Raw genomic sequence first — 25369 nt, forward strand, 5'->3', positions numbered from 1 at the left:
ATAACTTTTATTTATTGCATATGTAAGATTTTTCCTTTCAACAGTCAACCAACTTAGCTGTTCAACCAATTCTCCATGTTTGTTACACCGGACATTATTGTTGAGACGCATTGCTAAGGAAAACTTTATTCGACTTGGTAACGTATGGCTTACATTTTATGAATGAAGATTTAGAAAAAACTGTGCATACAAACTAGTACATTCACGCTCACAAAGTTTGAAGAGTCAATGACCACGCAAGAAGCAATGCCACAGAAAAGTTGACCCAATTGAACAAGTCACACAACGTCATTCAATGATTATGCTTATTCCAACAGCTGCCTCATAGGGTGTTCCCTGCGTTGCATTACATTTAGGCTTAAAATCTGATAGTCACGCCTTAGGCAGCTTTGAAGTCGTCCCTTCAGCCTGCAGAGGTGATGATTCAAAGTGTTGTCTACAGTGAATGCAACTGACTTAGAAATAGAGCCAAGCCTCTGCTCTAGAGTCAAGCTACTACACGTACATAAATTTCGAGATTTGAAATGACTTGAAATTTCACTCCTCCCAAACTCATTTCCTCACTCTTCCCACATCTATCTTCCTCTACTACACCACCACACATACTCCTACAGTTTATTTAATATGATCTTGCAACTACAGTTTATTTAATATGATCTTGCAACTACAGTTTTCTGTCTGCTTACTAGTTGAATGCGTATCTAGTAGTTACTACTATAGACATGGGAAGAGTGAGAAAATAAGCCACATATTGATCACCTTATTTAATATCCTAGGCTAAGCAATGGTCATAATGTACAAACAGGGAATTGTTCCCTCATCCAAAAATTTAGGACGAGTACACAACTCCTTGTTTAGACTTGAAAAAATTTTTAGGAAAGTTTTTTTTACTTCTTTTTGACAGAGTGATTGTACCTTAACATTATACATTGATCTTTTTAAACCAAAAGTCATCCCTGCAGTTTAATAATCCCATATACATCTAAAGTCCGGCAAATAAATCATTTCTATAAACCACACTACAGAACAAGAACCAAAACAGTATTAAATGTTTGTCTACCCGCAAAACAGCATTATTGACTCTTTTACGTACATATATATATATATATGTATTGAGACATTTATCTACCAAACCTGTCAATTCACTGACCTATAATAGCCTGAGTAGCTGTCTTGTCATCTTCCCATGGTCGGCTATCTTCAATGTTTTCAAATGAGCTGTCAGTTAGAGCTTTTACACCAGCCTCTCTGTCCGCTCTAGTTGTATAGCGTATGACATATCTCAGCGCCTGTTGCTTTGTACTGTACACGCAGTACTCATTGCTCTGTAGAAAACATTGTTCAAATGGTTACTATCTGTTACATTGATCTATTCAATTACATAAAAAACAGCAAAACTTCTCCGTGCTCAACAAGAAATAACCCCCGTTTTCAATCATCTCAGAATTCAAACAAGTATTGGTTAAAACGAAGTCTCACGACCTGTTTTTCTTCAGATGCTGAATAAAAATTTGGAACACAAACATTAAGCCTAGAAAATCTGACGATGCAGCTTAAATAGCAACTGACTCTCTCTCTCTCATCAGCCTTTGTATTCAACCTTTGTATGCAGAGTGTTCATTGTGATTTGCAAAATATGGAGTACATTTTGTGTTTTGCATAGTGTACTATTGCATTACGGCTTTCTATATTTGATTAGAATTTAACACCCAAACTATTTCTACCTTATCCATTGATACTAGCTGCTACATATATGGGAATATACTCAATAGCCTACTTGGGGAACGTATTTATACTCTATTTATGCTATATGCAGTATAAACACTCTATCTATAGAGTATAAATTTATACTCTATAGATAGAGTATAAATACTCTATATCTAGTACTTATACTCGATATCCGGTATTTTTAAGAAATTCAGTGTGCTGAATGTGTGTTACTGGACCTCTTGACATACACTTCATGGTGTAAAACAATTTGAAATTGCTCTTCATCAAATATTACTTATACAAGTTCAAGTCTGTTCAAATCAATCTTGTATTTTAACCTCTACCCCTGACACATGAACAAACAGACAGACACCACTCTTATTACAGTGAAGATTATTTGTAAGAGGAAAAAACATTTCGGAATTCAAACAATTTTCTTTCTGAACACTTTTTGGAACAGATTGTGGTCAGAAGCTAAGGCTAACCTAGATGGTGTTGATAGAGCTAGTGTGTTCTGCACTATCTATACCAACTGATGTTGATAGAGTTAGAATGTTCTGCACTATCTATACCAACTCATGTCAATATGGTTAGTGGGTTCTGCACTATCTATACCAACTGATGTTGATAGAGTTAGAATGTTCTGCACTATCTATACCAACTCATGTCAATATGGTTAGTGGGTTCTGCACTATCTATACCAACTCATTTACTAAGTACAGTCAAACATGGATAACTCGCCCTCGGATAGCTCGAACACATGGTTAACTCGAACGGTTTCTTTGGTCCGTTCCCACGTAATGATAAATTGCTTTAGATAACTCGACCTCAACTCTGTTAATTCGAACAGTTTTTTGCCCAATGGCTACCGAGACGGTTCTTTATCGCTTTAGAAAATCACTTTATTCCAAGCCATAGAGGTAAACCTCAACTTTTCGTAATTCATAGGCGTCGTTATTACCACCCTCAGCAAAGTAATTTTTGTCAACGACTTTTCTTAAGGTTTGGCGAAATTTGATTTTTACCAAACATCCGCTTAGGAATCGCTCTTCGGAAGCAAGGAAAAGTGAGGTAATCTTTGCATAAACTTCAAGAAAAATCGGCAAAATTGATCGTGGGTAAAACGCTCAAAAGAAAAAGATGTCTTTTCTTTTGAGCATTTCAACAACGATCAAGTTTTGCCAATGTCAATCTAAAAAACGTCCTGGCAATAACATCACCTTAAACAACAAACCAATCTCAAGTGATAGAAAAATCTCTATACTTTTTGATAAAAACGTTTTATCAAAAAGATAGTGGGTAAAACGCTCAAAAGAAAAAGATGTCTTTTCTTTTGAGCATTTCAACAACGATCAAGTTTTGCCAATTTTAATCTAAAAAATGTCCTGGCAATAACATCACCTCGAACAACAAACCAATCTCAAGTGATAGAAAAATCTCTATAGTTTTTGATAAAAAGTTTTAAACTTTACATTAGAAGCATTTAATTTGAAACAAGACATTTATGCTTTTGATTTATATTATAGTTTGTATATGTACATGTATCTACTAATAAATAAATAAATACATGGACTTGTGACAGTGCTCTGATAACTTGAACGCTCTAATAACTCGAACACTTTCGCTCGGTCCCGTGAAGTTCAAGTTATCCATGTTTGACTGTATCTCACTTGTTACCTCTTTAGCTATGAAAAGCCATTATAACAGCTCACCTTAGAACTTAAAATAAAACTCAATATTATATAAAAAAAAACATAAAGTATATAAAACCATTTATAAGAGCCTAAAAGCATAATATCAGCAGGTCATAACGCAGCCTTAATATATAAAAACGTTGATCCCGAATCACAGATCTAACATATCCACCTAGGATTTTGCCACAATAAAGATATGTGTATTGTGTTATCATTTTGTCCAAAAAAACCAGTGTCCTTTGTACTCAGAATGCACAACAAAATATGCCAGTTTCCAAAACTCTTTTTTCGGTTTAGAATGGTTGAAAAGAAAAATTGTAAACAGCTTTCTGCTTTTCGTATTTTTGCTAGTGAAATTCATCAACAATGGGCCTCAAATGTTTTTGATAGCTATATTTCTATATCAGAGAATGGTGGTCTGTTTTGGCCAATGTGTGAGAATGAAAGCATTTTTCTTTTTCACCCAATTTCACTAAACTAAAAGAAATACTAAACATGGCTTTTGTTTGTCAGATGCATTGAGGCTTGTAAAGAATTATCTGCTGATTTTAAAAAGCTTTAGGATCACATGTGTCAAACTCACGGCCCCCAGGCCACATCCAGTCCACCTTGTAATCATATCTAGCCCGCAAGATCCTTTTACATTATTGTTATTCTGGGCCCGTCGATATGAATCACTGATAATATAATCCTGCACAGATACTAAGGATCCTATAATTCAATGATTAAGCTGCCTTGCCACGCACTTCTCGCATCCATTAAACCTGAAGTTTGTGTCTGAATGATATTCCTGTCTGTTTTTATCCATATTTATGTTCCAACAACTTTTGTTTCAGTGTGTTAAATAAATGTTTATCCTGTTCGGCCCGCGACCTAGATTGTGTTTTGAATTTTGGTCCCTTGTACAATTGAGTTTGACATCACTGCTTTAGATTAAAGCTCTACGACAGAAACTTCAGCTTTTACAGCAAAAATGCCGAGTGTATGTCAACCAAAGATTTTTCAGCATGAATTAATTCGACCAAAATGAACCATAATGGAAGTGTTACCCAATTGATAAAAAATCATCAGCTCACAGAATGCTATAATAAAATCAATGGACTCAGCAACTACATGACAACGTATGACAGGTACCTTAAAGTCGCCGGACCTGCTACCTCCTTCAGCCATAACGCTGTCATATCCGGTGGGAGGCTCAACCAGACCGGGCATTTTAGCCGTGGTTGTGAAGCAACTACCTGTTACCACTTCGCATACAAGCATCAGCCGCGAATTATCTGAGGAGCAACTAGAGAACCTGTGGCTGGTTCTACAAGAGAAAACCAACAAGACTCCACAAGAACATTAAACATTCCAAAATATTATTGATACAAGATATCACAAGGTACTTGTAGATATATTGTACATATACACAATATAGATTAGATATATGTACAATATATCTATACTGTATATGTATACATATCTACAATATAGATTGTACATATTGTATACACATACAGTATATATAGCACATATCTTGTAAGATACTACAAGATATTACACTGGTAGTGAAATTAGCTTCACAACCAATAAAAGCATGCCTATACAATGACAGCATGTGCTTTCTTCAATTTTGCAGTTTTAGAAAAATTATTGATTTTTTAAAAATTGATAGTTGCGAAGGTTATTAAAATTCATCAGAGTTTACTTGTAACCACAAAAGTGACCGTCACCTTCAACTGATCTATTGTGACTAATTCTCAAACTACTTATTATGTCATTTTATAATTCTCGTTATTCGTCATTGTTGAAAACTTTCTTGCTGCCCAAGGTAAAAAGCACCACAAGAATTTGATGTTTTTCAACAGAAACCATAAAAATGCATAAAAATGATCACACCTAGAATTCTAAGCAACTTTTACAGGACAAGCAATGACTGAAACAAACAAGAAAAATCACAAAAGCAAAACAATGCCATCTATCAACCATATGCACAGCTATTATCACAACATCAATACTGTGAAAATATCATGAAAAGCAATTCCCAAATAATTAAAGAACGATATCTAAAATAACCTTACATTAATTATTTTCACGTTAGCAACTGGTATGCAAATTTTAAAATATTACCGAAAATCATCGGCAAAGTAGATTCCATTTCCAAGATCTCCCGCATCCGTTCTTTTTCCTCCGAAATCTTCCACGACATGCTTAGGAAGAAGAAGACCTCTACAGAATTCAGTTCAAACTAATAAATAATCTAGACTATTCTAGTCTACGATAAGCAAAATCAAGTGTTTGTAGTCTAGGTTAGACTAGCCTAGGTTAGACTAGCTCTGTATCTTTATCACAACTTCTACCTGCATGAATACTAGTCTAGGTTAGACAAGTCTAGGTTAGACTAGCTCCGTATCTCTATCACAACTTCTACCTGCATGAATACAAGTCTAGGTTAGACTAGCTCCGTATCTCTATCACAACTTCTACCTGCATGAATACAAGTCTAGGTTAGACTAGCTCCGTATCTCTATCACAACTTCTACCTGCATGAATACTAGTCTAGGTTAGACTAGTCTAGGTTAGACTAGCTCCATATCTCTATCACAATTTCTACCTGCATGAATACAAGTCTAGGTTAGACTAGCTCCGTATCTCTATCACAACTTCTACCGGCATGAATACAAGTCTAGGTTAGACTAGCTCCATATCTCTATCACAACTTCTACCTGCATGAATACTAGTCTAGGTTAGACTAGCTCCGTATCTCTATCACAACTTCTACCTGTATGAATACAACATCTTTTTCCTGCTGGGACCATAGCTCAATTCTCATGTCTTCGGTGTAAAGACAGTGACCAAAAAAAACCTTTTTATTGATTACTACTTCATGAATTTAGTGTCTTATGTATAATTTAGTTTTTAGTTAATTTTATCTAAAGCATTTGCATTAATGTTATAAGTCATTATTTTGAAGTATTTATCGTTAGGTTTTTTGGCTGTGTAACGAATTAAACCGAGTATAATGTATTCTTCTAAAAGCATTTGCTTCAACGTATGAACTGTGACAAAAATATCTCGGAGTGGGTTAGCTCAAAGGTTGACTTGCAGCAAAATTCACATTACAGTTATTTGGTATCAAAAGATTCACCATGCCTTACTCTGTTGTGTTGTAAGTGCCAAATGTGTGGAAAAGTGATTACAAGCTCTTAAAAGCTCAAAAACGATAAGCCGCCTTAGACTGGAATCTCTTTATTTCTCTGACATAGCCATGAAATTTATTTATTGTCTTGTCACGGATGTTCTCACGTGAATTGAAAGGTCAATAAAAAGCTCAATATAAAACTTATCGTAGCACTAGTTTATGACAAGCACTTCGGGTTTTACCGAAGACCCCGTATCAAATATAGATGCTCACTACTTTACAGTTTTGTTTCGGCCTGGTCTAATCGGCAAGTCGTAATCTGATTATGTGACCCAATACTTCGAAAATAATTTTTGCAGCACTTTTCGATTATCAAAGGCGACCAACAGGCTCGTCATGATTATCAAACAATGATATGTACTCCTTCGAGGTAAGGCTAAAAACTAAAAAACTAAATGAATTTTTACGGCAAGTTATAAGATATCACTGCTAAAAGTGACAGCATTTACAATGACGATAAAACAGACGCGTAAGAACAATAGACATGGTTTTATTGAACGTGTGAAGTATATTTGCGAAAATATTTCGACAAATAAGGTTGCATGAAAGTGTAAACAAAAACCATTTTTCACAATTACATCACATTTGAGCCGTTTTGGAAAGAGAATCCAAACTACGGCGGTCTCGTGTGGCTGCGATTAACTGTTCATTTTTTAGCTTTTAAGAGCTTGTAATCACATACCCACATATTTGGCACCTACAACACAACAAAGTAAGACATGGTGAATCTTTCGATATCAAATAACTGTAATGTGAATTTTGTTGCAAGTCAACCTTTAATGTTTAAAATTATTATAATTTTATTAACTAGTTGATATTATTAAACGTCTCCAGTACAATCGAGGTCTGCAACTAAATTCTACCAAACCAAACTGGCAGAGACAAATACATAGATTCATAAACAATGACAATAATGAAGCTACCTGGATAGAATGCCAAGGTAATTCTCACGGCTAGATGAGTGATAGAGGAGTTGTCTTTGCTTGCCATCTTTCGGGAGATGCTCTGTCGGTCGTGCCACAGCAAATACCTCACTAATGACAATATCCTCCTCACTGCAAAAAAATATGAGTAAACGTAAAACACAGGGCACCGTTTTAGACTCAAGTTCTTAGCAATGAGTTATCTACAGTCATACCTCGACATACGAGTGTACTACAGTCATACCTCGACATACGAGTGCCCAAAATATGGGAAAATCGAGATACGGACAAAATTCCAAGCATATTTATGGCTTAAGGTACAAGAACCCTTTGACATATGAGCATACAAGACAGTTCTCGATGGCCACTAAACGGCTAAGCATGCGAGAGGTCAAAAGGTCAAGCATGCGAGAGGTCAGTTTGAGAACAGCATTGCTCGGCCTTTCTCATTGACTCAGTTTAAAAAAGTTTTAAACATGTCGGCTAAAAGTAATAGTGAACGTGAGGCAAAAAGCACCAAGCGAGAACAGATGGTAAAAAATTAACACGAAGACAAAATGAAAGTTAAGAACAAGATTAAACCTCAGCTTTATGTGTGTGTTTTTAGTGAGCTGAAATCATTTAAGCTAAATTCCAATTTATGTTATGTTACGTAGCGTCACAAAATTCTAGTGTACCAAACGCATTGCTGTCAAGTATCTCACACCGCCGTTAGCCAGTACATCTGTCTCGAAGGTAAGAACTTTGAACAGAGCGTAAGTAGTACTGTTACATTTCACTACATAATTATCCTAACCACTAAATAGGTATTTGTTACTTTGTGAGTGTAGCTACTGAATTCAACAAATCAAAACACGTTTTGCCATAATTGTATCCTGTGTTTGGGTGATTTTTCAATAGTATGGGAACGGATTAACTTGTATTTAGTCATTTTATATAGGAAATATTGCATTGAGATACCAGATCATGGACATACGCCCTCAGTGGCAAAACGCATTAAGCTCTTATGTTGAGGTATGACTGTACTTTCTCAGTATTCTTTGGTCCTGCGTTATATTAAAAACGTGTCCTATTATAAGTTCTCTATGTATACATAGATTAATAAACCAAAAGACAACTATGCAAATATAAAAATAATCATCACAGCAGACACCAATAAAAGTAACCTACTATATAAAATTCGATGGCCATATTGTGCGCATGCTCTAACAACTCGGGAACAAATATGATCATAAGACATCGTATCCAAATCTGAGCTGTGGCTCTCAGGCTAAGATGCTAACACGGAGCTATAGAGTAGTCAGTGAATGGCACATATAATGTGGGTAGAAGCTCGTAACAGAGCTGCATCGAATAAAAAAGTTAAGTTGCAAGTGGGGGCGCCATGGATCGGGTGTTTGTAGGTTCAATACCTATACACCGCAAGGCTTTTTCCTACATTATCGTGCATATGTAAGCTGTAGACAATATGGCTATCAAAACGATAACACGCAAATGAGACATGTGACAATACAGTGAATGATGTTGCGAGATGCCATCATAAAAAGCCTGAGATACGACAAATAAGCTAAAGTAAGCTAAGAAATACCCGCTTTCGATTTCTTTGACGAGCTGGGGCCAATTTTGTTTTTCACATTCAGCAACGTGGCAGTTGAGAGACCGGAGTTTCGTAGTGATGTCACACTCTAGATTCCAATCCGTAGCCTCTCCAACACTCAACAAGTCATACAGCAGCTAGGAATTAAAATAACTGACAGCTTAAGCAGGTGCTAAAGTTTCCGATAAGATATACAGATAATTAGTTTGAGTACCGTAAAACCTTTATTTGAACGCCATGGCGCTCAATTTTTCAACCTTTCCCTATTATTAGTGGCTGTCATATCGAGGCGGCAGTCAAATAGAGATTTTACGGTAATTTAGATTCCAGTTGTGTTGGAATGAAGCATGTCATGACAATACATTAACAAATGTGTACAATCATACAGTTTGTACAAAAAGGTAACAATGCAGAAATATCCTAAATGACCTGTAATACAAGTTATCTTAAACAAGGAGTAATGGAAATTAGTAAAGGAAACACGCCACTATGTAAATGAATTCAGACAATCTCACTGGCTGACAGTTTTGTTAGTCTCGCAAAATACCACGTAGCAAAAATAATTTTGCAATGCGGTATTATACATATATGTATAATATTTTTTAATTTGAATAAACAGGATAAGTATTCATGGAATGGCCGAGACATAATGAGTTTTTATAGAACTTGGCTCTTAGAGTTTTTCATGCTGATAGAGAGTCACTAGCAAATAGTTTTCTTAAATTAATGAAAGTATGATAGATATCCTATTAAATAACACATTTGATAACATATCTCTCATTTTTGGCGGTTAATCGGGACTCAGTAAAATGAGAAAATTCATGAAATAGAAACTGAAAAAGTGACTTCTTTATTAATTGTAAGCATTTTCATCTTTTTGTTGGACTCGTTAGATAGTTTTGAGGGTCAAGGGCATTTAAGAGGTATCGTGTTACAAATACTTTGTACTTTTACACTGCACAAAATGTAACAGGAAACGGCGAAGCACAATGACTGATATCATTATGGAGAGAGAGAGAGATCTCACCGGGCCAGAATATTATAAATATTTATGTATTTGAATTCTTTGATTTTTATTTTTAATGAACTTTTTCAATGAAAAAACTGAAACTGTGATAGCTAAACGGAGAAGTGGTGAGGGATTACTGTACAAACAACCTTTTCCCAAAAAAGAAAAGAAAAGTTACCGTAATCAACAATTAGAATGTTTGAGTAGTCTTACTTGCAGCACACAAAACTTCTTGCTGATGGACATGAGGTTATCGAGCCTGGAGTGTGTTTCATCCTGGCAAGGAAGGATGCTGTAGAATTCCTTTACAAGTTCTGAGTTGTTTCGACTTTCTTTAAAATTCTCTTTTATCTCGATAAGAATTCCTATTAAAAGATAAAGAAAGATGACATTTTGAAAAAAACGTGGGAGTTATCTGATTTAGACTGATAAAGAGGTGAAAACTCCAAATTATGATTTTTAACCAATTCAAAGGCATCCTAGCACATCAGCGTACTAAGGTTACTTTAGGACGAGGAGTCACGCAACTTCCAGATGGTCATTTCCCAATTAGCACACTAGTAGGTAGGCATATTTATGGAAAGTCAATACCAGGTAAAACTTACATTCAAAGCGGTACAGAAAATAGTAGCTTCTGCATTGATTTAAAAGTGATAGTTGATTTCGTTAGAGTGTTACAATTTATAATTTTGTTTCATTAGGCATCAACTGAGGGCATATAAATTGCATTTGCAAGTTTCCTCAAGTCTGTTTTTACTGGAGTATCTCATACCTTCCGCTTGTTCAACTGTTGCCTTGGACAGATCACTCAATGGGATTGACAAGTGCTTCGCCACTTCGCCTACCGCATCAGCCCACACGGTGTGTACGAATGACTTGACCATGCTTGTCAATTCCCTGCACGAAGTGGCCCATGTGAAGAGAGCCTAAACAAAGAGATCAAATGTGAATGTTTACAACCCTGCAATTACAAAACAGGAAACAAAGAATATTCAAAGAGAAGATAAATTTTCACAGAAAGTAAACACAATATTATTCAATAAATTATTACTTTTATCTAAGCTAAAAAGACTAAGAAATTAAAAATTGTATTGAGAAATTTTGTTATTTCATACCAATCAATCTTTTTAAGAATGCTCGCTCAACCAATCAAAACTTACCTTTTAGTTGCTTAACCTATGAACTGAAAGGGCAATTATAAGAATTATAAAAGGTTCACTTCTAAGTGAAAGTTTCTGGGAAAATACAGAATAGCATATCTAAAATTACACACATGATTTTAAATGTGATGTTGATGAACTTATAATGTACGCCAATATAATGTACCATAGAATCAACACTGTTAACAATAGTTTTCAATAAAAAATATTTACATTAGAAATCTATTGTTCTTTTGTATTTGTTTCAGCCGAAATATACAGAAAAATGAACAAAGTTATTAAATGCGAACACTGTAAACGCCGTAAAGAAATCCGGACCTTTCATTGGTCAATTGATTTGAACTAAACGCTCTGGAGTTTGTGATATACTCATGAGTTTCACAAGGCAGCAATTTGAGATATGACATCGTCAAGGTAGTCAAGTACAGAAGTATTCTAAGTGAATGGGCTAGATATGAGCGCTAACTTTTTTGTAGCCCAGGCATATGACAACGGCAATAGTAATATAACACTAGTCAGTTTAACATAACATTTAAAGAAAATCCCATCGTGAGCGTTAAAAAAGAGGATTGCACTGCATGGGAATCAAACCCATGATATTCAGATTCTCATTCAAGCAACCTACCACATGCTCCACTCGACCTACCACCTGCTCCACTCGACCACCTTTGCACATGTAAGAATAATTGTGAATATAGTTAAGCATAACGACCTCTCACGTCACGCAGCGCTGCCAGCATACCAATTTACAATAAAAACTTAGTCTTTATATACAAAGATTGTTCAACTCTTCAAAGTCAAAACACATTTTCAAAAAAAATTGAAAGTCGACATGGATATGTATAATCTTTCATAACTTGAAAAGTAATTGGTATTTCTTTAAACGGAAAATTGCATTTTCTTCAGCACATCTTCTTTTTAATGACGACTAGCTTTACTAAGTTTTTCTATTCCATAATAATGAAAAAAAATGGTTTAGAGATATAATTTCTAAACCGCCCTAAATTGCAGAAAATCATTGGCTATAAAAAGACAAAAATAATGTTACACATGTTTATGACCTCTCATGTTAGCCATGTACATCATAGTGAGCACTGAAACCTTGTCATCATAATAGCTTTATTATTTTGCATTACAGAGGACATGTTTCCATCAAACACCACGAAGAGATATGAGTAGGATTGTGGAAGTTGTATGATGAATGCTCTTTTACTTTCGTTAATGCTTTGAGTGAGGACACTCTTTGTAAGTTTGTACAAAATAAAAGTGTTGATTTGTTCTATTTCTAAGCAATTTAAAAAAGTCATTTCTAGACCTAATACTAACTGAGAAAATTCGGAAACTAAAAGCGCTCATAAAAATGATAGTTGGGTAAGGGTAATTTACTAGCCAGATCAGTTGATCAAACACTTTGCTAAAACGCTTTTACTTGGTTGCAGCAGAATCAGGAACTCCTGAAGATTTCGAATAACAAAATTCACATCGATTGTGTGGCTCGTTTCACAGCAATAAGAAAAATTAAACCGGATACTAAGCTCTGGTAATTTAGCCTTCGTTTTTTATTGCCGATATTGGAAAAATAATAAAACCACTATTTTGCTGACATAAGATTTCAAATAGAGTGTATCTTGTAGATAATTTGCGCCGAACACAGCTAAAAATAATTATTTAGCTACCATTAGTGGTTGCTATGCAACAAAATGAACTACGCAATGCCAGAAAGCCGCATGGTGCGACCTGCCGACTTTGAAAGAGTTAACTTATTTTTAAATTTTATCTTTTAAATTTTAACTCTTTCGCTATTGTTAAAGCGTTTGCGCATGGTCAAGAGCCTCATTATCCGGCTTTTGTAAGCTTCGAACAATACGTTTCTGATTAGTGAGTAGTTGATTAATTACCCAATCGTATCGTATCTGTACTTTAACGAAAGGAAAGAATTATCTGCATGCGTTGAGCCAATAGAAAATATGTTTAAAACCCGTCCTGAGCATAGCTTGACTTTACAGAAACTTTCTTTTGTATCGCAATTTCTTCTTGGCAATGACCAGTTGTGTCAGACCCATTAGAGCTACGAAGGTTTCTCTCATTTTAGATCTTTGGGTTTTGGGTGACTTTTATTGAACAATAGGACTACTGAGAGTGATTATTTTATTTTTAGGAGCAATAATAATAATAATGCCGTAAGCCGTAGCATTATTGATAAATCGTGCGACTTGAACATGCTCAAAGCCGCAGTGAAAATGGTCGAAAGAGTGTCGGAGTTCATTCTGCAACATACATGTATCTGTGGTATTATCAATCGCATTGACTGATGTTAAATTTTATGCTGATTAATTTGGTATCAAAATATATTTTATAGACCGTGTGGTTCAAATGCTATGACAGCGTATACGCACCCTTATCAAATATTAGGTTTTACTAAATATGTAATTATGCCACAGTAAAAAAAATTAATTTGGAAGCAAAAGTTAATGTTAGTTTTCATGTATTAATATATATATATATATATATATATTATTACATGGAAACTAAAATAACACTAAATATAGAAAACATATTGGACAATATTCTAAATTTATTAAAAAGTAATAATGGAAATGGATACACAGGAAATAAAGACAGAAGCAGCAAAAACAGAACAGAAAGGTTATGTTGTAGTTATTGTTAGAAAAGTTACAAAAGTGATTGTGTAATGCCACACCTGAATGAGCTTTGGTGATCCTCTGCGTACAGGGATGTAGCTCATGCGAGAATAGCCCAAGTTGTACTCATTGTGAGCACAGAGGCTAGCAAATAATAGCTCTGCCTGAAAAGGCCCATTAGCCTCTCTTACTTCTGTGGATGAGCTCTCCTTTTTCTGTAGAACAAACAGGCATTAAATAGCTGTACAAAGTTTTCAGATCAAAACATTTGAAAAAGAAACTTCTACTTATGACAGCTAACATAAACTGACATAATTTTATTACGACTACACATAAAGATCATTGAACTAAACTTTTAAAATTTCTATAACTCTAATTTCAAAAAGACTTCTTGATACCGAATAAATCATTCAGGCCAGTAAACAATTGGGGTAAAGTAAGGAGTTAAACCAGAAATTCTAGAGCAGCACCATCTGATACACTAGCACTTCCGATACAACAGGCTTATTTACAACAGGCTCGTTTACCCTTTCAACTCAAAATTGTCTGGATAAATTTTTAAAAAAGATTTCAAAACACCAAAAACAAAAATTCAAAATTGTGAATTTTATCTCAAAGCTTATAGTGAAGGTAGTTTTCTGCCCATGTGCTATGTTAGAGGGTTGTCTTAACTGGGTCATAGTAAATTACTCAGTATTCTAGCGGCAATGTAAGGATGGCATCCCTAACATTGGTAAAAACCTGTGTTAACCCGAAAGCTTTACCCACATTTAAAACTACATTTTGCAATTCGGGTTTAATTGTGTTTGTGATAGCTATTCCACTGCCATATTTTCACATCCAATAAATTTGCAAACTAGCCAAGTCTTACAAAATACTTTTCTTGCAAAAATAATTGTGCTCATAAGAAACCTTGAGGAATGGCAGATAAGCAACACAAAGTTCATAAACAAAAGCGATACGAGTCAGGTTTCACACGGCCCAGCATAAAATTATCAGACATATTTCAAGGCTACCAAACGCTTGACTTTGTTTGTCAGGACAATAACACTTCAGAAAAGATTTAGTAACAATGTTTGAACACACCTGCCTTGAGGCATGATTGTAGCTATGGCCTTTTTGACTAAATTACAAAAATAAGGATTTAGATTTCACTTCTAAAAAGTAAGACAAGTCCAAGTCTATATAATATCATCAGTGATCAGAATATTATACATATATGTATATGTTTTGTGCCAACATATGTGTCATACATATATATATATATATATATATATATATATATATATATATATATATATATATGTGTCATTTATATGTATGCGCCATATATATATATGTGTCATATATATTTGCGACATATACATGTATATTTGTGCCATATATATGCATGCCAAATACATATACTGTATATGTGTGTCACATCTATATCAGGGCCAATAAACAAAATAAGGTTATTATTAATCTTACATCAACATTTATCTCTGAATTCTCTAAGGAAGGGTAAAGGTCAAGCATATTTTTCCGCATTGTTTGAATAAGATTACAGAACGAGTTATTTTAACCAAGAGTAAGTTATTTTAACTAAGAGTAAGTTATCTTAACCAAGAGTAAGTTATTTTAACCAAGAGTAAGTTATTTTAACCAAGAGTAAGTTATTTTAACCAAAGTTATTTTAAACAAGAGTAAGTTGTTTTAACCAAGAGTAAGTAACACCATAAAATCACTTGTAATAAATGTTCACCAGGCGTATGCTAAAGCAGTTGTACAGAACTATATGGAGTTCAATCATACAAACATATGCAAACAATACATCTATACAAACATATGGAGTTCGATCTGACAGATTTAATAGTATTATTACTATTAAGCTAGCTTTTAACTAGGCCAAATCAATTTATGAGCTGGGCAGTGTATTATTACCCAGTCTTCTAGTTGAAACTTGACTCAGAAAGTAAAATAATTAGCTAAAAACCTGCTTCTACTGATATAATTGCCAACACAATGGACAGACTTTAAATCTTCACTGTCATTCATTCCCCATCATTAGTTTGCATTAGTTTTTAAATCAAAAAATTTGCTACTTGAAAATTCATCATTTAGTTTTGCGAATCAAACTTCTGTGAAACATCAGTAAAAAAATGATTTAAAATTTTACATTTAAACTGAATTAGAAAAAGAAAACAAATTTTTCTCTCTATACACTGAAAATCCCAGTTTACAACTACTCTACATATGAATCTCTTGAGATATGATGTACAAGTGGACAAACATTTAGCAATCAATCTTCATAAAAAAAAGATTTAAATTAATTAGTTTTTGTTTTAGCATAAATCAAAATAATGAAAAATTCCAAGTTTCCAAAATTTTGTAGAAGCGCCATTTTAAAATTTCAAAAATGGTTTAAGTTTGAGGCACAAAGTTAATCAATTATCATGATATGATGGACGAGAGTAGAGAATTAATTTAGATCAAGAAAAACTAGCACCATATCACCTGTTCCATGTCACGATATGATGTTGGGAAAAGATAGCATCATACGGGATTCGAACCAGCAGAACCACAGAATTCAGCATCATCGGACAGCACGCTACTACTTGAGCCAATAAGTTACCTTCACATACTAAAGTATTATTGTACATATACAAGCAGTTATAAAATGCTTTTTATCAGCCTGCCTGACGATTGCTCTCGGCACCCGAGACTGCCAGAGTACTGTGCGTAACGACAGTACCGTATTATCTTATCCAGCGATGATAACTATTGATAGTCGCAATAAGTATTCACACTTCATAGCACAGTTATAGCTCTAGAGATTGTAGTCATGGATTACCATGTCAGGGTAGTGCTGGGTAGTGACTTTGAACTCTTTCTTGTCGCTGTCCGTCAGGAGAACATGAATCTCAAGAACGCACAGCTCTCCATTCTGCAGATCATTAACACTTTTGAGATAGAATGAGAATGAAAAAAAATCACTACTAATTTACACAAAATACACACATGTATGTTACCAGTATGCCGTATACTGCATACATAATCTTTCTGAAGTATACAATGAATAAGGCAGAAAACTACATCAGGCAAACTAAACATTTTAGGTATATTACGGAAAGTGATGAGAGGAGAGGTACACACAGGCGTAGAGAGACTCACATAAATCTTGTAAAATTACAAGGAATGTCTGGTTAAGAGGAAATTATACGTTACTGACAATAGAGAGCTAGCGATACAGAAAGAGATGGAAACTTCTGAGAGAAAAGGTAGACTCGTGAGTCTGTGAGACTCGTGAGTCTATGCCTCTTGGCGATTGGATGAACAAATCATAAAACATCGGAATAGTTATAAATAAACCAACCAGATTTTGGAATCAAATAATTACAAAAACTAACACGGTGATTTTGCATACACGAGCAAATTTACATAAGGTATAGGAGACTATGAAACTTATACCTGCAATCGAGCATTTATTAACATTATGTGATCAAAAATATATTCCTAGGATCACATGCTAAAAACCCGCAACATTAAACATCCATAAAAGTGGCTAGTAATAGATGCTTAAAATTTTCTAAATTGAGTGATTAAAGAACTGGGCATGCATTAACAGCGTGCAGTCGGGTGGGAGGCGGGGTTGAAGTTAGATTATTGTGACCTCATGCTAGAAATACAACAATCAACAATGCTTTAAAGGCAGCCACCCACTACGGATATGATCTACAGTCCTGATAGAATCGCGAGGTGACCAACTTTGCACATATTACGTACTTGATTATCATGGAAACTAGTTGAATTGTAGTGATAATAATTTTCACAAGCAGCCACAATATTGGAGATGGTTGGAAAGTTGTGAAACTATGTTCAATATTCTATTTTTTCAACTTTATTTCTGTTTAACTTATTTCAAAAAATAGGCTAATAAGAAACTGTATTACCTTTTTGTGCTGGAATGCCCATTTAGGCACTCTATATCTTTTGGGTTCATCTATATAGCCTGTGTACCTATCATCCGTATAGCTTGGAAAGCTTTTCCAGTCTACTGAGCTAGGCAGCAAGGTGTGAGCAGCTTTGCTCTTGGTATTTCCTTTGAAAATATGTAATTGCAAGTCTGTGGATTACCTCAATCAGAGAAAGAAAGTTGATTTGTCAATTCTTTTTAAATTGAAGGCAGAATTAGGGAAAGTGAAAGGCTGCAATGTTAAACCAAAATGGTCAACACGAGTAGGTTAGTTTACTAACACATAGCCATAGACATCTAAGCTAAAGACTTGTAATTGAGCACAGAGAAGTAATTTACACATCTCTTCATTTCTTACAATTTATTAACAAAACTAACAAACTTTGACAGCCTTTGTATAACATTTGGTATTTCTTGTAGGAACTGAGTGTATAATCAGAAATTGTGTGCACTTGTACTGATAAAATCTCACTGATTAATAACGCTAGTACATAGTCAAATTTAAAAACCTTGTTTATCAAGGCACTCTTAGATTCCATTTGAGAAGAGGCTACAAACATTGGGTACATATAACATTCCAAGTTAAGTCATGCAACATTTACAAATGTAGAATTACACTTGGGGATGGGAGGCGCAAAGACTCATGCTGACTGCGGATATGCGGAGGCACTAACGACATACTCTTGAAAGCGTTCTATAAATGTTATCGGAATCATCTACAAATGTTCCTTCACTTGACAGAGTAATTACTACGTCCGCCCATCGCTTATTATTAAAAGTTGCTAAAAGTAGAGGATAGCTCCAAGCTCATGGGCACCTGTAAGCCTTACACTTGGAAGTCTAGTCATGTGTATACACAAGCGTGTCCCCAGATCCTAGACAGTATTAACAAGTTTCCATCAACTATGAAAAACCTATAATAGCACAATCTCTCTCGAACCGAATACCATTTTTAGGATTCAAACATGTAGAACCAAAAAAAACAAAATCAAGAAGAATAGTTTTTATTCACACTCTTTCAAAGAAGGGATATTTTAGATGTAACTGAAGATACATAATGATTGCAGTACACTGAGTCTGATAGATAGCGTATAGCAAATAAAGTTAGAGTGTGTAAGATCTATCGGAGCTAAGAGTGTGTAAAACAATAGTTGTAGTTTACAACTATTGTTGCTGAAGAAACAAGTTTTCCAGCTTTTTCCATTTTTGATTTTCATTAAAAAGAATTCTAATCAGTGTGTCATTAGAGATTAATGTTCTGTCAGTTGCCATTTTTCATTTCTCAGTCAGTTAGAAGTGTCTTTTGAAGTCGGCAATATGTCAAGAAGTAATAGTCCAACTGACTTGGAAATCATATTGAGAACATATTAAGTGGAAAGCAACGAAGATTCCATAACCCTACGTAAACCGGAAGTACACGGAAATAAAGCAAAACTACGCAGGCGAGTTTGCTTGGGCGTAGAATCAGGGGGAAATGATTCCCTACATGATCTCAGACACAATCTTCAAAGTGTTAAAGATTACATATTGCGGACCGCAGGTCAAACAGTTATTTTATGGTTTTACATAGTGAATCTGCATGATCTTTTAATTACTTGGGTGGAAACACAATCTTCTGGGTGACTTATATTAATGACACTTACATGTGAATATTGTAACATACCAGAAATCTTTCCTGACTGTAGTTGATTCACCAGACGCTGCCCAAATATCATATAGTCATCGTAATGTTTCAAGCTTCCCTGCGCAATGCTGTCAGTAATGTATGTCAAGTCTAATACAGGGATAGACAAATCCAATGCTCTCTTGCATTTGTATGACTCTTTGTGTGTGCTGTCGGCTAGGATAACAGCATCAACCTGTTCAAACCATAAAGTTGACAGTCAAAAACAAAAACAAACATTCGAGGACAAAAACACAGATTCAGGGAGTTATGAAGGGTGAACGGTGCTGATCACAAAACTATCGAATAGGTTTCTCTGCAGCCGCAATGCTGAGTCAGAAACATGCAATTAACCAATGTATGTTGGTGTCGTATCTACTGTAAACCGAAAAACTTCGCTTTGTTGCGAAAATGTTATATTCGAGTTTTTCCAAGCCTGCGCTCCTTAAATTGGCATTTGAGCGGTTATTATATAAACGATAGTCATAAAAAATTGTTTCTTCATCCCAATTAACCTAAGTGGATAGTAATGTTTACCCAGGCTCGAGTTTCCTACCAGAGAGTCAGAGACCTGAGAAATTGAGCACTCTGCCTCAAGATCTTAAACATTGCCAATAGTAGACTTTTCTGCAACCCGTTTGTGTTGACTGTCGCCGGTTAAATGTTGCCATCCGGTCACAATTCTTTACTGTATACATATGAACTAAAGAGAAAGCTCAATGTAAACTATATCGACAGATATACACAGAGTAGTAGAGCTAAAACTAATTCATAAGACATTTCTTCTCGTATTCTTCACACTCATGTGATAGAAATCTGTTTTAAAAGTTTAAAAAGAAATTTAATTTTCATTACATTCAATATCAAGATTTATTCCCTCTCTGCTGCATGTATGGCAATTTATTCTGAACCAGATTTATCCTGGTACTAATTATACTATGACCATCTGCGCATGACATTTGGCACAGAATCAATTGTGGCTGCATGCTTTTTATCACTACCAATGGTCCTCTTGTGATTTGAACCACTGACCTACTGATAACATGCCAGTGTACTAACCACTGAACCACCGCTGCTAAAGATTTAGTAGGTTCAGTTTTATTGTCCATCTTTAGAGTTCTATTTTCATGAGTTGCCATGGAAACGAGACACTATCTCCCATATCAGGCAGTGCCACTACACATGATTCAGCACTGTTATTTTTATTACTATCGCTCGCCAAAACTCATGAAACGCAGCAAAATGTCAGTTAAATATTATCTCTTTTAAAAAAGTGATTGCTTTTATTGACGCCTCAACATCCTTAATAGTCTGCTGTTGTTTAGCTATGCTCCAATGCTGACAGAGCTCTTAAACTTAATTCTATCAACAGTCAGCAGAGGATCTTTATTTAGCTGCACTTTTTTTGACCTTGACATCATAGCTCAACAAATCAAACATGTAGATAATGGTTTTTGTTAAAGATCGGTAACACTAGACACCAGTTACTACTATAGCCTAGTGAACCTTGGCAGCGTAATGAAATGATGATGTTATCATCCAGTGTAGCAACATAGTAGTACCAGTGGAGCCAGTAATGTTAGAACCATAGAGTCAAGGCCCAACTAAACTGGGTTATCTTAGACAGATTGACTGCCCTTGTAGGCAGAACCGATTGTGGAATTTTCATTGAGGAAGCTAATTTGCAACCTCTTAAAAGCCTGGTGATTCGCCAAGAGCACTTGCGCAACAACAATACAGCTTGCAAAACTTGTCAGGCCATATCACCAATTTTATTACACGCAAATTGCTGATAACAAATATTTACCTCAATCCGATTTCAGAGTAACTCCACTATGGTACTTGAGTGACTAAACAGGTCAATGCATAGCACTGACACAATGTGAACATATTCAACACATCCTTCTGATGACATTACCATTTGGTTGAGCATGTTGGTAATGCTTCAAACGGCTTTTTGCTTTGCACAATGTTTAGATATGAAAGCGATTGACTCGTTTTTAAAAATATGGAGATGATAAGCATTATTTTCATGACTATCAGAATAGAGAAGCTAACATTGAATACGTGACTTCATTAGCCAATATATTGCCAGTCCGGCTGTGATTATAGGACGGTTTATATCACCTACGTCTAGAGTTCATATTCCTTACGCGTAGAGAGGATACGATTCAGGTACATTATACGAATCCAAATTTAATCGTGTATCTCTCATAATCAAAGCAGGCTTATGACAATTTTCCTTGGGTGGAGTAAATGATACCGGGGTTGAGTAGGGTCGTAATAGTTTCATCCCAATGCATCATCAAAAGCCATAGCCTGAGATTTTTAAAAGTAAGTTGAATGTTCGTGGTCTAAAATAATAGAACGCGTATTTTTATTTATAGCAAAATCATTCAGGGAATACTAAATTTATTTATTGGATTCATTCATGGACCATTGATTGAGTAATTACTATATTGATAAGAGGCAAGTAGCGGATAACTCCAAGTTTTTAATGATGCATAGTACTACAAAAATGATTAAAGTATCCCATTTTATGGACGACATAAATTTATGGTTTGGCCATGTTTTGTCACGCGCATCTCTCTAGGGAACATGTAGGAAGTCTAAAAGCACCGTTAAAAATACTATCTATAGGAAAATTAGGCTGAAAATATCGACATACACCATCGACCTAGTCAGCTACTAAAGCATCGATACAATGCTGCACGCCAAACAAAAGCGCCATAAGAATGGCCTGTGAGACTGAGAAACTTTAGTTGCAAAATCTGCTACAAAATTGCAGAACAGAAAGTTCTCAGCTGTTTCTCTATGGAATAAACAAAACAGGAAGTCCTAAGATTTTTCTCTATGGCGTAAACAAAACAGGAAGTCCTCAGAGGTTTTTCTATAGGGCAAACGAAACAGCAAGTCCTCAGGTGTTTTTCTATGGGTTAAACAAAACAAGAAGTCCTCAGATGTTTCTGTATAGAATTAAAAAAAACAGGAAGTCGTCATACGCTTCTCTATGAGGTAAACAAAACAAGGAAGTCCTCAGAGGTTTCTTGATGGAATAAACAAAACGCTTTACCAACATAATTGTTTGAAAGTTTTAAATTAAAAACATCACATCAGTTGATAAGTGTGTCGTAGCCACATTTTCTTGCAATATAATGAGTGGCGAAGAAGAAGAAGAAACATTAATACTTTGACTTTTTAAATGCTCGATTAAAATTAAATTATGATGCCACAAGTTGCAAACAAAATACTTAGCTGGTTTTGGCTAAAGCAGTAAAATGACCCGTGGTTACACAATGCGAAGGCACAATGATTACCTCTTTTCGAAGGATGTGGGAATACGTTCCACCATTAGCAGTTATGTCACTTCTAATCTTTTGCTTAAGATGAAAGGGTGTAGTGAGAGCAAACTCCACATAAAATATCTTATTTTTAAACACGCCTTTTGCCGGTAGCTCCTCCTCCTTCTGCTGAGACCGAGTTCTTTTCCCATGTTTGCCTAGTGAAGTGTCACAGAAAAGAAGGCTAAATGTTGATATCAAATAACAATATATAATATATTACATCTTAATATACATTAAGATGTAATATACACCTGCATCTTAATATACATTAAGATGTAATATACAACAGAAATCATTGAGTTTGTCACCAGTAAGTCTTTTTGTACCACTCACACCAGTCTCTGTAAAACTTGATAAGATATAAAAGCGCTCTTTATTATTATTCGCGCACCATAAAAGCAAACCGGATGAAGATGAACTGCATACATGCATGTACAAATTTGCACAACTTTGTGTGCCACAGGTTGAAAAATATGCCTATTCATTTTCTCTTGCATTTCGAGAAAGATATTTGCACAAACTTTGCATCATATGTCAGCAAATCTGCAAGTTGAGATGCCCGCAATTCGGAGTTTGATGGTTTATATCAGACTGACTAGTATGATGACTCTGATTCAACCATCGATAATGCTAGTGGAATCTGTAACAGGGCCAACAGATAACAAATAATGGTTATAGTGAACTAATAATGTGCTGTTTTACAAAGAGACATTAATCTGTTTTCATTTACTTTGATTAACCGGTGTAGTCAATCTCGATTCACAGCAATCAACGTAAGTATGACCAAAAAGAGATGGGCCATAATAATTGTTATAAACTTTATGCACACATAACTAACTTTTTATTACTATAACTCCTGCCAAAACCAAAGGTGGTTCCGCCACGCCCTGTCTGCCCAAATGCTGCCTATTTGTCATTTTTACCATTTTTTACGTGATACTGCATTGTGTACACTTGAAAAGTGAGCCGTTTTTATATTTTAGAGCAGCCGAAAATGAGAGATTCTGCGTGTATTTTTTCAAGGTTGCCATGAGCAATAGTAATAACTAAGCAGCAGTGATGATTTAAGAAATAATGTAATAGCATTGTAATAATCACATTGTTCGGTGTTAAAAAATGCACATTGTATAAGAGACTCAAACAATACATCCCAGAGAATTATGCTCTAAAGCAATTATAGACCCATAATATATATTGGTAAGAATGGTTTTTCTGGCAAAAATAATGCATTGTCAATATCAAAAAAATCTTTAGTTGAGTGCCTGGTCAATTACAGGTTACAACAAAAATAATCCCAGTTTCCCATTGGCTTACGCCACTGCTTGCGTACAGGTAAGTCACACAGATATAAATACGTGTACGCGTATGAAGAAATTACCCAGATTAAAATGAATTCGTTTGTTCGAATTGGTGGCAGTGACATCTCTACTAAGTAATAAAACACGTCGAAAAGATTAATAAATAACGTGTGTAGTGTCCTACCTGATGTTTCAGATGAGGGTAAAGGGCGCTTTGCTGAGAGCTCTAAACCAGCGAGCAGTCTTGAAGATGTATTCAAGTGGGTTTGAATAAGGGGGTGCGAAGTTGTAAGAAACTTATTTGCTGGTCGACTAGCACCAATTCTACCAGGAAATTTCTCCAATAAAGAAGAGTGAGTTGAGATCATTGCGATATCAAACACTGCAAAAAGAATTACGCATTAACAATACATCAGTGATCAGTACAACATCGGTGATCAGCATTTACCGGTTGTCAAGGATAAGCTACTCACCTGTAACCTAGTTTAGTCGATTTATTGAGTGTATCTAAAACGGTTTTAATGATCTGCACATTTTTTTTCCACTTAATCGAATAGCTAAGGTGGCAAAGATAATTGTGGGAAAAACTTGACATTGTTCGTAGTTGTTTGACAAGGAACTTAGCTCTCGCCGCAAGACGATTTCTGTTAGCGCATAAATGTTTTTCTTGCAAGTGGACACGTTTCAGGTAAAGGGATTGGGACGCCCGTTCTTGGGCACACTGTTGCTAGATTGCCTGCTAAAGTTTCTAGTGTGTCAGTTTTTTTTATTTCTTGTTTTCGGTTTTATTCTCGCTGTAGTGAGGTAGTCTTCATAATTCAAAGTGCACTGTGATGTGTGGTTGTGGAGAAATTATGTTATGCATAACTAATCCGAATCCACACAGAACATCAGTGTTGAATTTGCTTGTCGTATTATTCTATTTTGACTATGTTTAGTTTGTGCACTTTTACTTAGCTTGTGGGTGCTAATTTGATTATTACCGGTTCAGGTATAGTGAAGGTGTTAAGCTATTGCAAGTAATGCTGATATTTACCAGTACAAGTTACTTCTTTATGCTATAAGTCAAACAGTTAAAATAAACAACTAACAAAATTCTAAAACAATATTAATGACAAAACAAATAGAAGAGCTAATAAAAATTACATCCTTGCTCAAACGGTCGTCTGTGTTTGCTTGTCTCGGTCCAT

The 25369-nt window shown here is 35.2% G+C and overlaps 1 protein-coding gene across 1 annotated transcript in view; it reads right to left on the reverse strand.

Moving 5' to 3' along the window:
* LOC137405104 (protein mono-ADP-ribosyltransferase PARP4-like) overlaps nucleotides 1-24779 on the reverse strand; it is a 107612-nt gene extending 82833 nt beyond the window's left edge. The window contains exons 1-14 of the mRNA XM_068091329.1: nucleotides 24653-24779; nucleotides 24364-24561; nucleotides 22855-23036; nucleotides 19538-19733; nucleotides 17852-18000; nucleotides 16753-16845; nucleotides 13979-14134; nucleotides 10890-11043; nucleotides 10331-10482; nucleotides 9100-9245; nucleotides 7512-7643; nucleotides 5517-5615; nucleotides 4539-4713; nucleotides 1151-1325 (exon numbers count right to left, since the gene is read on the reverse strand). Of these exons, the coding sequence (XP_067947430.1) occupies nucleotides 1151-1325; nucleotides 4539-4713; nucleotides 5517-5615; nucleotides 7512-7643; nucleotides 9100-9245; nucleotides 10331-10482; nucleotides 10890-11043; nucleotides 13979-14134; nucleotides 16753-16845; nucleotides 17852-18000; nucleotides 19538-19733; nucleotides 22855-23036; nucleotides 24364-24547 (1993 nt within the window). The 5' untranslated portion in view covers nucleotides 24548-24561; nucleotides 24653-24779. The remainder of the gene's footprint in view (nucleotides 1-1150; nucleotides 1326-4538; nucleotides 4714-5516; nucleotides 5616-7511; nucleotides 7644-9099; nucleotides 9246-10330; nucleotides 10483-10889; nucleotides 11044-13978; nucleotides 14135-16752; nucleotides 16846-17851; nucleotides 18001-19537; nucleotides 19734-22854; nucleotides 23037-24363; nucleotides 24562-24652) is intronic.
* Nucleotides 24780-25369: the final 590 nt, after the last annotated feature.

Source organism: Watersipora subatra, chromosome 9 (assembly GCF_963576615.1).
Source record: "Watersipora subatra chromosome 9, tzWatSuba1.1, whole genome shotgun sequence".
Taxonomy (NCBI): Eukaryota; Metazoa; Bryozoa; class Gymnolaemata; order Cheilostomatida; family Watersiporidae; genus Watersipora; species Watersipora subatra.